Genomic DNA, 15,029 nt, shown 5'->3' with positions numbered 1-15,029 from the left:
CTCGCACGGCATTAGCCTCCCCCTTCCCCGGCAACCTTGCCCCAAGGGTCTCTTACACTTTATTCCAGCGCTCACCAGTTTGGTCTGAGCACACGTCCCCCAACCTGTCGGCCAGCAACTCCACAGCTTTCTGTGTGTGTGTTTTGTTTTGTTAGCTTTTAATTTTTTTTTTAGTAATTTCCACACCCAACGTGGTGCTCGAACTCACAACCCTGAGATCAAGACGCACATCCTGTTCGGACTGAGCCAGACAGGCGCCCCAGCCTTCTCTGCCATCCCTTCCCAAAGCCAGCTCGCACCCACTAGGCACTTGTTAGACGCGGGTCAAATGTAAATAAATCTGTGTCTTTATTTGGATTTACAGCAGCTGAGAGGGACAGGTTTTTGATGGCGGTAACTGCTGTTTTCTCCAGCCCCATGGCCTCAAAGCAGAACTGGAACCCCCATAGCCAGCTGAGTGCCAGCAGCACTGCCTGAAGCAGAGGGGTGTCGGGCCTCCTGCTGGGGCAGGAGACGGCTCTGGCCATCCGTGGCAGCCAGAAAGAGGCCCGCTGAAAACCAGATCTCAGCACTAAGGGCAGCGGGCAGGGGGAAGATTTCTCTGTGGACCCCAGTTCCGGTCTATTCTTGGCCTCCCCCTGTCCACAGGGGGCTACGCTGGCATTCTGGGCTCTGCCCTGGGGAAGGCGCCCAAGCTCTTAGATCTCTAGACAACTTCAGCTCAGAAAAGACCCGACCCAGTCCCCACCCTTTGCAGCAGGAACACGTCGGTCCAGAGAGGGAAAGCCACTTGCTCGAGGTCACACAGCAATTTCGTGAGTCTCAAAACAGGCTGCAAGATTCCCGTCCGGTGCTGACTCCAGGGGACTGGCTGGGGGGGGGGGGGGGGAGTGTGGGTGCACGAGGCCGGCCTCCCTCTGGGTCTCGGGACCTCAGGGCGGGCTGGCCCGGAGCCGGGGGCGGGTGCAGCCTCACTTGAGATTGTGCTGGCTCTCCCGGTGCCGCCGCAGGTCTACCTTGCGCTGAAAGCCTTTGGTGCACAGCTCACAGCTGAAGGGCTTGAAGCCAGTGTGCTTCCGGCTGTGGGTGATGAGGTTGGAGCTCTGGCTGAAGGCCTTCCCGCACACCTGGCATTTGTGTGGCTTCTCACCTGCGGGGCAGCAAGGACGGGGTCAAGGGCCTTGGTGCCAGGCCACCCCCCCACCCCCACCCCCCGGCCCCGGTGCCCTGCATTTGCTCTCCGAACTTCACCGTGTTATCTCACGGCCCGCCTATGTTCACTTTCGAAAGGAGCTAGAAAAGGGAGACAGGAGGGGCCCCCCGGGCGGCTCAGTGGGTTAAGCTTCCGACTTGGGCTCAGGCCACGGTCTGGCAGTTTGTGAGTTCGAGCCCCGCATCGGGCTCCGTGCTGTCTCCCTCTCTGTCTCTGCCCCTACCTTGCTCGTGTGCTCTCTCTCTCTCAAAAATAAATAAACATTAAACAAAAAAAAAGAGGGAGACAGGAATACTACAATTCTGTCACCCCCTGCACCCCCGACCAGAATACTGTAACTCTGTCACCCCCTACGCCCCCTGACATCAGGCAGGGACTGGGTCCATCCTGTGTGTCAACGTGCCCAGCGCCTGGTGCAAAAGAGGCACTCGCTTAGCAGCCAGGGAGCGAATGACTGGAGGAATGAAGGAATGAAAGGCAAAGTCGCCTGCCCTTCTCACTTCTACCCAGAGAGCACACGTTTGCTGTTTCTTTCCTGGTGTTTTTCCCAGGCGCTAAATGTGTGCTTAAAGAGCACCGTGCGGCCAGCCCTCCGCGAGGAGGGGAGCGCCCCCTCACTGTGTAACTTGACCCCCCTCGGCTGAACCGGGGGGGGGGGGAACCTTTCAACACAGGAGGGTGGGGGCGCCCAGAGGCTGCGCCTGGGCAGGGGCGGGCTTGGCGGGGGAACCCGGGGCGCCTCACCGGTGTGGATGTAGGTGTGCTTCTTCATGTCCGACTTCTGGTGGAAACGCTTCCCGCAGAACTGGCAGGGGTAGGGCCGCGTGTCCGAGTGGATGAGCAGGTGCGTGGACAGGGTGGACGAGCGCTTGAAGGCTTTGCCGCACATCCGGCACTCGAAGCTGCGCTCCTGCCGGAGGAAACGAGGCCCCGGGGGGTCAGGCGCAGGCGGGGCCTCGAGACCCGGGACTGCCACGCTGGGTGCAGGACCGGGCCCTGCCGGGATCCCCTGAGGAACAGGACACTCGTTGGGGTGGCCTCGAGAACGGGGCCTGGAGGAGAGGACCCAGAGACCCCCATTTCTGCATTTCCAACGGGGGCCGAGACATGGGGCCCGAGTGGCCTCCTGTGGGTTTTTCCCTGGAACCTTTACAGTATCCCATGCAAAATAAGCCTCGACATGCGTTTGTTGACTGACTGAGAGACCGACTGATCCGGGGCACCGTCGTGGACTGTGGTTAAGGGTCTGTATTATTGGGGCCCAATTCTGGCTTCTGCCCCTTATAGGCCAACGTGACCTCAGGCAAGTCATTAACCGCCCCCCCCCCCCCCGCGGAGACTCAGTTTCCTCATCTGGACATTACAAGAGCAGTCATGACCTCGAAGGGTGGAGAGCTGAGCCCATGTTGCATTCACAAGCTCTCATGCCCATATCCTGCCTTTCCTGCCTCAGCTTCTATTTACTCCGGTGTTAGCAACTCAGGTCATTTCGGGTGCTTTCCCTGGAATGGAATATTCAAGAAGGGCTACGTGCGACAAGACGGACATCGAAGCCTGACCCCAAGATTCTCGAAGTCGAGAGCCTCAAAGCCGAGGACACCTGCACTGATCACCCAGAGGGCAGGATCATTTCTCCGTGTCACAGACATCTCTCTGCCCCCCGAAATCCCACTGGCCCAGGAGCCTCTTCCAACGGCACGTGAGGGTGATTTGGTCCATCAGGGAGTGAAGTTTGTTATAATTGTACATATTATATACAGTTTTGGGAAAACTGTAACATAACCAGCATTTTAGAACAAACATTCTCTATAGAGAACAAATTTTAAAATATGTATCATGTAATCATTTTTAGGAAGAGCAGGTTTGGGGGACCCAGATGGGGGAGGGAAGGGCCCCTGGTCTGTGTCACCCTCAGGGGCAGGGCGAGAGGCCCAGGCACAGCTCCCAGGCTTCCTGGGGGCAGCACAGAGCAGGACGGGGCTGGCGGGGGGCGGTGCTTGGCGAGCTGCCTACCTGGGAGTGGACGTGCGTGTGCTGCTCTAGGCTCACGGCATGGCCGAACGTTTTGCCACAGATGTCGCAGGCGAAGGGCCGGGTCCCGCTGTGGGAGCGTCGGACATGCACTTCGAGCCCGTGTGGGGTGGAGAACACCTGAGGGCAGGGCAGGGCGTGAGGCCACGGCGGGGCGGGGGGGGGGGGGTGCTGCGGACGGGGAGCCGGGCCCGGGGTCCCAAGGCCACCTCCACCCCTCCACCTCCGTGCCCAGGCACAGACGGGCATAAAGGAGGGGAGGCACGGGGTTGCCGATTCTGCTGGCTTTTGCTGTGTGTCCTGGGAAGGTCCCTTTCCCTCTCTGTGGCTCGGTTTCCTGTCTCTAAAATGGGGGCTGTGGGAGCATGTAAAAAGTCCCTCCCGGCCCTCTCTAGAGGCCGAATAGTCAGCCCGCTGATACTGACGTCTACTTACTGTGTGTTCTGGGGCAAGTGATTCAACCTCTCTGAACCTTAGCCTTTCATCCACGTCCCAGGGCTCAGGCGCGTCAAGTGCTTCGCACAGCGCACAGTCAGGGCTCAAACACCATGATGGGGACGAGCATTTTGAAGCCCTGACTCCGCCAAAGGACCCGAGATTCGCAGCACAGGGAACCCCCGGCTGTGGACGCCTGCCCCTGCCAGGGACCTGCAGAGGGGATGCAGAGCAGGGCCCGTGAGCCGCCCCCCCCCCGCCGCCCCCCTCCCCAGCTGCTTACCTTGTTGCACTTGATACAGTGGTACGCGTCCATGCCTGGGGAGCAGCGGAGGCTGAAGTCCAAGGGCGGCTCAGTGCTGGGCACCAGAGGGCTCCCATACAGGCTGACGGAGCGCTCCAGGAAGGCAGACTGCATGGTGGAGGGGGCCTGCCGGTAGCTGTGGCCATAGGAGGAGGCCAGGGCATCCCAGGAGAAGCTGGGCTTGTAGAACGGGGGTGAGTCGGAGTCCCTGTCCTGGGATCGGGGCATTACAGCGGGGCCCTCTGTGGAGAGCGGACGCGTGTCTGCACATGTAGGGTGGCGATTCATTTATTTATCATTAGGGCGCCACTCCCACCCCTCCCCGCCTAGCGACCTCACGCTGAGGGTCTGGGTCTGTAACCCAGATATTTACTGTGGGAGCGGGCCTGGGTCCTCACTGTGGCTCCTCACCTTTTCACCCCGGAAACACGCCCTCAGCACCCGCAGAGTGCCCACCTCACCCACTGTACCAGCCCGCCCACCACACAGAAGCTCTCAGCTGGGTATGAGCTCCCCGTCCGAGAGGGGGCCAGGCAGAAGCCGGAGAGCTCAGATCGCATCCGGGTGACCTTGTCGCTCTTTCCTGACTCCAGAGCCCGTCCACCCTTCCTTCCACTTGCACTGGTTGGGGGTGGGGGTGGGGGGGTGGGGGTTGTGGATGGCCGGGGGTCCCAGCCCGCCTACCTGGCACCAAGGCCGTCCTGGTCAGGCTCTGGTCCAGTTCCAGCTCTGTTTCCCGTTTGAGGTCAGTCCAGGCCAGGCGCTGGTTCGGGAACAGGGTGCTGAGGACGGGATCGTTGCTCAGGACCTGGTCCCTGGCCCCTGTGGGGAGACAAGACCATCAGAGCCACCGGCCACAGCTCTGGGCAGTCCAGAGGGAGCAGGGGGTGGGGTGGGGGACACCCTTCCCAAGATGATGGGGACCCAGAGACCCATTTGCTGCTGTCCCCAGCTGCTCATGCGCACGGGCCCTGACCGGGCCCCAGGATGGGGGGAGCAGGGCTGCGGCCAAAGGGGACCCAGAAGGAGAACTCCTGGACCAGGCTTAGTTTTCTGAGCACCTGAGCTCAGCCCTAGATCTTTTCTGACTCTGGTTAGGACCCACATGTCAGCTGCGGAGGGCCAGCTCCAATCCGGAAGCTTCCGTCATCCCAAGGGGCCAGAAGAGACGGGTGCATTCATTCATTCGTTCAACCAACATATGCTGTGCCCCCCCTGCTTGCAGACTTCCCAACACGGGGCGCGGGAGGGGGGGGCAGGGAGCCCCGGGTGGGCACAGCAGGGGAGCTCTGACTCACCAGGGCTAAAGGCAGGAGGCCAGATGGGTTCATCTTCCTGGAGGCGGGGCTGGTGGTAGGTGTGAGCTTTCTTGCTCTTTACCAGGAAGGAGCGTGGCATTGTGAGTGCACACCCCACACCTGCACGGAGAGAGGGTGAGGACGGTTGGGAAGGACAAGAGGACAACATTCTTTGTATTTTGGAGCCGCCTCCTGTAGTCAGAACCCACTGTCCTGAGTTGAATAGTGTCCCCCGGAAGCTCATGACTCCTGGGGTGCCTGGGTGGCTCAGTCGGTTGAGCGACCGACTTGGGCTCAGATCATGATCTCACGATTCGTGGGTTCGAGCCCCGCATCGGGCTCTGTGCTGACGGCTCGGGGCCTGGAGCCTGCTTCGGATTCTGGGTCTCCCTCTCTCTCTGCCCCTCCCCCACTCATGCTCTGTCTCAGAAATAAATAAACATTAAAAAAAAATTAAAAAAAAAAAAAGAAGTTCATGACTCCCCGGAACCTGTGAATGTGACCTCATTTGGAAATAGGGTCTTTGCGGATAAAAAAAATTTTTTTTTCTAATTTTTTTTTTTTTTACATTTATTCATTTTTGAGAGACAGAGAGAGACAGAGCACAAGTGGGGGAGGGGCAGAGAGAGAGGGAGACCCAGAATCCGAAGCAGGCTCCGGGCTCGGAGCCGTCAGCACAGACCCCGACGTGGGGCTCGAACCCACGAATCAATCTGGAGATTCCTTCCTCCAGAAGGCAACTGACCTCGTTGAAACCTTGAGGTTGGATCTCCAGACTCCAGAGCCTTGAAAGAATGAATTGAGTGTTGAAGCCACCCGGTTTCTAGTATTTTCCTATGGCAGAAATCCTAACCTTCCCTCCCCTACTGCTCCCTTGCCAGGAAACTAATACACCCACCTTCTAGAAACCCCCAGGGTCAGCCTGCTCCTGTCCACATGCCCTAAGTTGCACTGGGAGCAGAGGAGGAAGGGCAGGGGTGCCTCCCCCGTGGGCCCCGCAGCCAGAAAGCTGAATCTCACCCCTGTGGCATCTGCATTTGGAGGCCACGGAAAGGGGTGGTCCGAGTGCAGATTTTGGAGTCAGATGCTCATGGGTTAGAATCTCGGCTCATCTGCTGTGTGCTTTGGGCGCAGATGCTTAACTTCTCTGGGCCTACTGCCTTTTCTGTAAGGCATGGCATCCAGGTGCCTAGTGCCAGCCAGGGTCTCTCATGTGCTCAGTGCTTACCACGGAGGGGACGGGGGGCGGGCAGGTTGCATCAGGGCCACCCCAATAGCAAATCCGCATTACCCTGGTGCCGATGCAGCCAGAGCAGGGCCGCCCCTTGTCCATGGCCCCGGCCCGGAGTCCAGGGCCCAGAGAGGGAGGAGCCTTCTCTCTGCATGGGGGTGGAGGGGAGGCTTGGAGTTGCGTGTGGGGCTCAAGGCCGGAGAAGACCACCAGTGACCCTACTGGGAGGCCGGACGTGGAGAAGGAGGCCAATGTCCGCCAACTGCAGGAACCGAGCGGTGGGCAGCGGCCAGGGGGTTGGGGAAGACACGAGGCCCAAATCAGTAAGGGACCTGTACTTGGCCCCGGGCGGGGGTCAGGGAGTGGCAGAGCCAGAACACCTTGATGCTCCCGGCTTCCCTTGAGGGCTCCTGGGAGACAGAGAGCATCTGGGTGGGGCTCCTTCCTCCTCACCCCCATGCCATGCCCAGGCATGGGCGCAGGAAATACTTTGCCAATGCCGTTCCCGGTGGCTCCTCTGCTGCTCCCTTTCCCGGGCACTGGAGCAGGAACCCCCTTCCCCAGGCCAGCAGCCACGGAGGGCTGCAGGGACCATAGGGCCAAGCGCGGGAAAAGGATTATAGCTGCTCCAACAACAGCCAGGGCTGGGTGATAAGGCCAAGGCAAGGAACCGGCTGGGAGGAGGGAGATTAGAGAGAGCAGCTTGGAGCCCTGCCTTTGGAGCAGGCCCAGGGAGGAACCCCTTCCCCCAGGGAGGACCCCGAACGAGGCAGGAGACGGACCCCCCCCCCCCAGCTGTGCCCAGGCCTGCCTGCCCCTCACCAGAGCCCCCAGGGCATCGGGAGTCTGGAGAGACCCCTCTGCTCCCGGGTCATCCTAGGCCCTGCCCTCCTCGCTGTAGGTCTCAGTGTCCAGATCTGCTAAATGGGGATCGCAACCCACCTTCCTGCGACTGTTGGAGCAGAAAGGACCTCCTTGCAAACAAATGTGCAAAGTGCTTGGCGTGGGGCCTGGGCTGCAGGAGCACAGAGCAGGTGGTGGCATCTCAGCCCATGGGAGAAGAAGCTTCAGGAAGGCAGGCACAGCCCACATCCTGTCCTGGCCTGTCCATTTGCATTCCCAGTACCCCGCCCAAAGCAGGTGCACTCTGAGGACAGGGCTGAGCCCTGGACCGGGACCAGGGACATGCTCCAGGCCCTTCCCTTCTGGAATCTGAAACTAGGAGGTGGGACTTGAAGACCCTGGGGTCCCGTCCAGCTGTCAGATTTTGGCTTCACAAGGCTTGCCTGGCCTGTTGTCCCCCCCCAGGCTTGTCGGGCAGCCTGCGGTGGCCTTATCTCCCGGGGACAGTCTTCTTCCTCCTGCCCCTCCCCCTCCCCCGCCCGGGCTCCTCACAGCCCCCTTCCTTCCCCTTCTAACTCTTGGCCCCAGGAACCCCCTGGGGAGGCCAGACCCTAGGCAGAGCCAGCGGGGGTCCCCCCCCAACACACACACAGGGGGAGGTGGGGACTGGGTTTTGGTTTGTTTTTTTTTTTTGCTTTTTGTTCTGCGGCTGGGGCGGCGGGGGGAGGCCTCCAAGGGACCATGGTCTCTCCATCAAAAGATGATTTATTATTTTTATATAGTATCTTATTAGGAAGTCGGAACCAAAGGCAGGCATTCAAGCTTCAGTGCTGGAATCCCAGGAGATCCTTCTTGCAGCCAGAATCTGAGTGGCCTTAGCTCGGTTAATTCTGACCTGGGGGCTGAGTTGCTACTGCCCCATTTTACGGAGGAGGAACGGAGGCTTAGAGACTGGCTCATGATCCCCAGCAGATCCCAGGCCGCCCCCCCAGGCCTCTATGCTCCTGACCGTCAGACCACCGGGCGGGCGCTTACTCTGTGCAGAGGGAACTCCTTCCACACGCTAAGGAAGGCATTTGAAGCTCCCTGATGTGCACGATGTCACCAAACTGACACCCACTGGGGACAAGGTTGTCTTCCAGGCTCATAGGGGGAAACTGAGGCTGAGAGAGGAAAGTGGCTTGTCCAGGCCCCGTGTTCCTGTTCTGCTGGGACTTGAACTCCTGGCCCAGGGCTCTGCCCGTGGGCATCTGTGGTTCTGCCCGCCTGGAACAGGGAGGGAAGGCTGGTGGGTGGGGCAAGATGGGGGGGGGGGATCCAATTCTTTCGATCCCTCTGGCTTTTTTCAGAACCCAGAAGTTCCACGTGGGTTCCTGAAGAGCTTTGAGTGGAGAAGCAGGTGAGAAAGACTTCCTTCAGGAAGCTTTGGTGTTCCCTTGGGCTCAGAGCCTGAGGACCCCATAGAGGTCAACCGGTTAGAACCCAGGACGGCACAAGTGCACGAGCAAGGGGGCCCAGATTGCAGGGTCCCTGGCTGGAGGAAGGCGACCCTCAGGGCCTATTCTGGTGATCCCCTCAGAGTCCCCAGCTTCCTCCCCTTCCCTCCCCAGAAAGTTCTCTCAGCTAAGCCTGGCAGGGAGGCACAGCCAGCCTCATGGCCCAGCCTTTAAGCGCCCGTGGGGGCAAACACACCGCGAGAACTTCCTTTTGGCCCCTGTTAGCTGAGTTTAAAAGAAAAAAAAAAAAAAAAAACAGGAACCAATCACCTATACTGTAGTTAATTAACAACCACACCGTTTTGATTCACTCGACGGTTCTGAGAAAGGGCTCGGAGCAGAGATTGTGAAAGAACCCTAAGATTTCTTCATGAAACAGAGGTCTTGATGGTATCGGCCTCCGGAAAGAGACTTGGTGTTAACATCTCGTCCAAAACCCTCGATCCCGATAGAGGGTGCCCCGACCCCGGGGTCAGAATCTCAGCCCCACACCCCTACTTCCAGGCGGACGCAGAGCCGCAGCCTTGTGATTTCCCCACGACGAGGCACCTCGGGCCTCCCGTGGGGCTGGGTCTGATTTTGTGACCTTGAGCTTGACCACGTCAGCCTCCAACCTGGGGCTTGGTTTTCCTATCTCTCAAAAGGGACCGTTGGACTAAGAGATTTCTAAACTTCCCTTTTGCTCTAAAATCCCATGCACAATTTGTTGACCTTCAACGCGGGACTGACCTACCTTGACTGAGAAACTCATCACCCGGGTTCCCTTTTTGGGAGGGTTGGGTAAGACTCCGTTGTTTCTCAGAGTCAGTGATAGAGGACGCTTCAGACTTCCTTTCTGTTTAAAGACGTGACTCAAGGGGAAACACAAACAAAAATTAAAAACCCTTTTCCAGGTAAGAGTCAGGGGAAATGGGTCCGGGGCGATGTGAGGGGCCCCGCGCGGAGAGCGGTTCATTATTCTTATTTGAAATTTGCAAGCACTTCTCCCGTCTTCCTCTTACGTTGAGACACTGCAATTATCCTGAGTGAACCAACTTCTGAGTTTACACGCAAAAGAACGGAAGGCAGGGACTCAAACAGATGCCTGTCTACCCAAAATGATCGCAGCGCTGTTCGCAATAACCAAAAGATGGAAGGAAACAACCCAACTGTCCATCAGCAGGGGGTGGACAAACAAAATATGGCTGTTTCATACAACAGAACATTATTCAGCCGTATCGAGGAAGGAGGTCCTGACACCTGCCTCAACATGATGGGTCTTGGGGGCACGTGTAAGCGAAATAAGACAGTCACGAAAGGACGAATGTCATAGGACTCTGCTTATACGACGTCTCCAGAGAAGTCGGATTCATAGACACAGAAAGGACAGTTTCAGTTTGAGAAGATGAAGAGAGTCCTTGAGATGGACGGTGGTGATGGTTGCACAACATTGTGAATGCATTTAATGCCACAGAACTGCACACTCAAAAAATGGTGAAAACGGTCACTTTCCTGTGATGTGTATTTTACCACAATGAGAACACAAATGAGCGAACAACACGTTTCCCCAACATCTCTGAACTGGAGCAGCTCCCATCGGTCTGAATGCCTGAGAACAAATGAACAAAAAAACCTCCCTCTAAATTAAGGACGGTGAGGTTTTCTGTTGCTGCCGAAAAGGGTCGAGATCACATGTGATCAGGCTATTTTCCTGGTGGCGATCTGGCCCCAGACACGTCGGGAGTCCTTGTGGTTCTCCAAGAGGACCCCCACCCCACCCACCCTCCTGAAAACCTCGAGAAAATGTTCTGCATTGGTTTTGGCTAACTCCATCCATCAAACGCAACCCAGATGGGGGTCTCTGATGCTCCCCAGGAGCGTTCTGCAGGGAAACCAGCATACCGACCCCCAGATCTTGAGCTGGAAGGCCATCTCACACATCTCCGTATGTAAAGGGTCCCCTGTGTACCACCTCCGAGGACGAGAAACTTGCCAGCTCACTAAGACTGAAATCTTCTCCCCGTCCGTTGCTTATGAAGAAATATTAGGAGGCGTGAGCCCCGTGGGCAGGTGCAGCTCAGTTAGCTCGTACCAGAACCAAGTTCGGAGCCTGCAAATTCATTAGCCCCCTCTAGGCGACTCGTGAAAACTTCAGACTCTCTCGGAAAAATGTACACAAGCAGCTACCCACAGCGATTCTAGGGACCACCTTCCCCCTTAACAAACCCTGTTTTAGAGCGGGGACCTCACCCCAGACGCCCACTCTCAACTAGGGTTTTTCTCCAAAGTTAGGTAGAAAAGACTGAGACGACATGTGTCCTTCTACAGCCCTCTCGTTCCTGGAGGCTGGGGGCCAGGGCAGTGGACAAGGCACTCTCCCTTCTCCCCTCACGAGGCTCTGGATGAGAGGGCACTCACTCTCAAAGTGTCCCAGGAATTGGGGTTCACTCCTGTTTTATAGACAAGGCAAGTTCAGAGGGCTGGGGGGGGGGACACAGCCAGTCTGTGCCCCACGCTCCCCCCCACCCAAGCCAGGCACCTCAAGGAGTGTCGCCCCACGCTCTGGCCAGGTCCCTGGGAGATCCGGGGTGTGGGTATGACCTCGCACACGCAGGTGATCCTTGGCAGACCCGATGGGGTTTTGGAAAGGGTACTTATGCACGGTTGGCAGAGGGCGTAATTCCCATACGGGCTCTGCCTCCCACTGCCTTCTCCCCGGCCGGGTTCAAACACTGAAAGCTGTGCCCCATGGAAGAGATCTCCGAGCCCACCTTATTCTCCCCATGACTGCAGAAGGGCCCCGGGAACCTGCCTGGAAACAACCTAAGTCACACATGCAAATCTAAAAAGAAAAGGCTGGGATGGAGCCCTCACCTGGCGTCCGGGTCGGTCGCGGGTCTTGGTGGGAACCTCACTCAGCCTCTCTGGGGACCGGCTCCACTCTGTCAACCTCGGACTCTGCTCCAATAGATACTTCTCCTTTTTTTTTTTTCCCTTTCCCTCACTCACTCTCTCTCTCTCTGGTTTTTTTTTTTTTTTTTTTCCCTCTTCTGTTCCCCTCCTTGATTTTCAATCTGATTATTTGTGTCAAAATCTGGCGGTGAAGGAGCAGCCAATAGAGAGCGCCCCGGCATTTGCTTATCAAAGCTTCCCGGGCCCCGACGGCGCTCCCGCCCGCCAGCCCTCCGCCCTGGGAGCTGCGCTCTGCGCCCCTCCGCGCCCCAGACCTGCTGGAAGAGAAAGGAGCGGCTAAATCATCCCATTAAAAAGAAATTAAAGTGAAAATAAAGTGCTGCCTCGTACACCTGATTTTGTACAAACTCGTCACTTTCCTCCTTCCTTCCTTTGTCTCTGTCTCTCTCCCTCCATCCCAAGCCAGGAGCGCGGGGCTCCAAAGCCACCCCAGACGGCCCCTAGAGAGGCTCCACTCGTCCTTGCAGAGGTGACCTTTGAGAAGAAAGGTCAAATTCACGCTTCCCCGGACTTGACCCCAGCACAGGGGAAGGAGCAGCCCAGGCGCTTGCCCCGCGAGCCAGCCCCTCGGCCACCTGCAGGTTGCACTCTGGGCCCCAGGCCCTGCGCGTGCCGCCATCTGGCGGCCTCGAGGAGACCGGGGGTAGGCTGGGGCCCCATCCCCTGCTCCCCCACCTTCTCCCTCCTGTGCCCCTCAAGCCTCCCACGGCTTAGGGATGACTGATTTATTTCAGGAGGTTTTGCATAAGAGGAGAACTCACAAAACCGAGCACTGTTAGGCTGATTTGCATGCCTTCCCAGCCCAGCGCTGGAGAGATTATGTTTCCCTCGGTAAGAAAACAAGTTTGGAGACAGGAAGCCCCGAGGTAACACGCAGGTCCGATGAGACCGACAGGAGGAGAAAGGGGGTCTTGGGCGAGGCTGTTCTGCGACTGGGTCCTGCCTCGAGGTCACCTGGGCCTGCTCCTGCCGCAGGGGGCGCGGGTCCCAGCACGCAGGGCACACACAGGAGACCATGGCCCTCAGCCCTCCGTCTCTCCTTGGTGGAGAGAGTGTGTAGAAAGATCTGGAGTGTTCTTTGGATCTTACACATTACTGACAGTCAGCTAGAACTGTGTGTCATCATACAGAAAACTTAAAAAATAATCCAAGGACATTAAGCACAAATTCCCATTTCTTCCCATCCTCACTGTATTATATGTGCACATCTATATTTTGCTTATGCAGGGGCGCTTGGGGAGGCTCAGTCGGTTAAGCGTCCCACTTTGGCTCAGGTCATGATGTCCCGGTCCGTGAGTTCGAGCCCCGCGTCGGGCTCTGCGCTGACAACTCGGAGCCTGGAGCCCGCTTTGGATTCTGCGTCTCCCTCTGTCTCTGCCCCTCCCCAGCTCGAGCTCTGTCTCTCAAAAACGAATAAATGTTTAAAAAGTTCTATTTTGCGTAACCAGTGGGTCTTTTCTTTTTCCACCGAGTGTTATTTTATTTAGAGCCGCCCCAATTCTCTCGCAGCTTTTATTAACATAGTAAACGGTCTCGCAGTTCTTTGTGGCTTACTTTACCCACCACTTTCTGCATTTGGGGTGTTTGGTTGTTTGGGGTAAAGCTGCTGAGATGGGTAGACGCAGGCCAGCTGCTGTTCTAAGGTTGTGATCCCACAACCTTATCTTCCCCCCTTTAGTAACCAACTCCGGGGCTCTCTTCCTAGCCCAGGATCCCAGCCTGGAATGGAAGTGAAAGCAGGCCTTCTCGGGAGCCACTGGGACCCCTCTGCGGGACAGCAGGGTCCAGGCCTGCGGAGCCCCCGTGCAGCATCAGGCAGGCCCTTGGCGTCTGAAACCTCCCAGCCCCCGGGGTCCCCTCCAACACCCCTGGCCTTAGCAGGCAGCCGTGGCAATGAAGCGCCTTCATTTAGCCTCTCCCGAGGGCTAAATCCCTCCAGCAGCCCTGTGCCGGGTCATCCACTCATTTATTCAAGTTACCACTGGCACCTGTCATGTTCCGGGCTCCTCCTTCTGCCCTCTTTCCCTTGGCACTTCCTCCCTGTCTTGGTCTTCTTGGGCTGCCACCCAATACCACAGACCGGGTGACTTAAACGACGTTTATTTCTCGCAGGGAGACCGGGAAGTTCAAGATCAAGGGGCCGGCAGAGTCAGTTTCTGGTGAGGACAAGCTTCTTGGTTTGCAGGGAGAAAGAGAAGGAGGGAGGGAGGGAGGGAGGGAGAGAGAGAGAGAGAGAGAGAGAGAGAGAGAGAGAGAGAGAGAGAATGAGAGAGTCCTCAAGTTCCGGCTTTTTGTACTCTTCTTATAAAGACATTAATTCCATCAAGGGGCTCCCACCCTCATCTAACCTACTTATGTCCCCAAAGCCCTCACCTCCAAACACCATCATACTGGGGATCAGGGCTTCAACATGGATTCTGGGGGGATACAGACATTCAGTCTATAACCGTCTTCGCCAATACATGTCTATCGAGTGCCTGCTAGGTGCCAGATGCTGGGGTTTCCAACAAGAACCAGACAGGGGGCGCCTGGGTGGCTCAGTCAGTTAAGCATCCCACTCCGGCTCAGGTCATGATCTCATAGCTCGTGAGTTCGAGCCCCATGTCAGGCTCTGTGCCGACAGCTCAGAGCCTGGAGCCTGCTTCCGATTCTGTGTCTCCCTCTCTCTCTGCCCCTCCCCCACTCATGCTCTGTCTCTCTCGCTCAAAAATAAGCATTTAAAAAAACGTAAAAAAATATATATAATATATAAATAAAAGTTATAAATATATATATATATATATTTATATATAAAGAAACAGACAGGAGTTGTCATGGGCTCCTTCCTGGTCTAGGCAGGTGGGACACAGTACCCCGAAATTTATAAATCGGGCTGATGAGTGCTGTGGTGTAGATATGGCATACAAAGGAGCACGGGCTTGGGGAAACGAACCCAGACTTGGGGAGTAAGGAGAGTTAATGAAGCTGGTGGAAGTGATATCTGGGTTGCTGCCAGGCTGAGTTCGTTGGGAGAAGGAAAGTAGGGAAGAGTGTCTCAAAAGAGGAACACCATGGTCAAAGAGCTGGAGGCGGGACCTCCAGGGAACTGACAGCAGCCAAGTTCAGTACGGGTGGAGGGTAGAGGGCAGGACAAGGGGAGGGGAGGGTGGGACACTGGGGAGACGAGCCTAGAGAAGAAAGAAGGAGCAGGTCAGGAAAATTCGTCCCCGATTTAAAAACCTTCAGT

At 57.1% G+C, this 15,029-nt stretch overlaps 1 protein-coding gene across 3 annotated transcripts; it reads right to left on the bottom strand.

Moving 5' to 3' along the window:
* Positions 1-324: 324 nt before the first annotated feature.
* On the bottom strand, positions 325-11,851 carry GFI1B (growth factor independent 1B transcriptional repressor). Of its 3 annotated transcripts, XM_019420677.2 has the most exons (8): positions 11,705-11,851; positions 9,585-9,686; positions 5,282-5,401; positions 4,668-4,805; positions 3,963-4,225; positions 3,227-3,364; positions 1,958-2,222; positions 325-1,150 (listed from the first exon to the last, which is right to left on the bottom strand). In XM_019420677.2, exons 3-8 carry the CDS (start codon positions 5,379-5,381, stop codon positions 972-974), a joined length of 1,083 nt encoding a protein of 360 aa, XP_019276222.2. In that variant the 5' UTR covers positions 5,382-5,401; positions 9,585-9,686; positions 11,705-11,851; the 3' UTR covers positions 325-971. The 3 variants fall into 3 exon arrangements, with proteins under 3 accessions (XP_019276222.2, XP_019276220.2, XP_019276223.2); XM_019420675.2 differs by lacking the exon at positions 9,585-9,686; XM_019420678.2 differs by lacking the exon at positions 9,585-9,686 and having other exon boundaries at positions 1,958-2,123.
* Between the last annotated feature and the right edge of the window lie 3,178 nt (positions 11,852-15,029).

Source organism: Panthera pardus, unplaced genomic scaffold (assembly GCF_024362965.1).
Source record: "Panthera pardus isolate Hobbes unplaced genomic scaffold, ASM2436296v1 HiC_scaffold_20, whole genome shotgun sequence".
Taxonomy (NCBI): Eukaryota; Metazoa; Chordata; class Mammalia; order Carnivora; family Felidae; genus Panthera; species Panthera pardus.
The sequence above is the reverse complement of the archived record's forward strand: the minus strand, read 5'-3'. Positions and strand labels throughout refer to the sequence as shown.

Bases quoted from the DNA above. Each gene is read 5' to 3' on its own strand.
- GFI1B (XM_019420677.2), bottom strand. From the start codon at position 5,381: ATGCCACGCTCCTTCCTGGTAAAGAGCAAGAAAGCTCACACCTACCAC. The intron at 4,806-5,281 runs GTGAGTCAGAGC...GTCTCCCCACAG, and splicing joins GCCTCCTGCCTTTAGCCCTG to GGGCCAGGGACCAGGTCCTG. The intron at 2,223-3,226 runs GTAGGCAGCTCG...CCTGTTCCTCAG, and splicing joins ACACGCACGTCCACTCCCAG to GGGATCCCGGCAGGGCCCGG.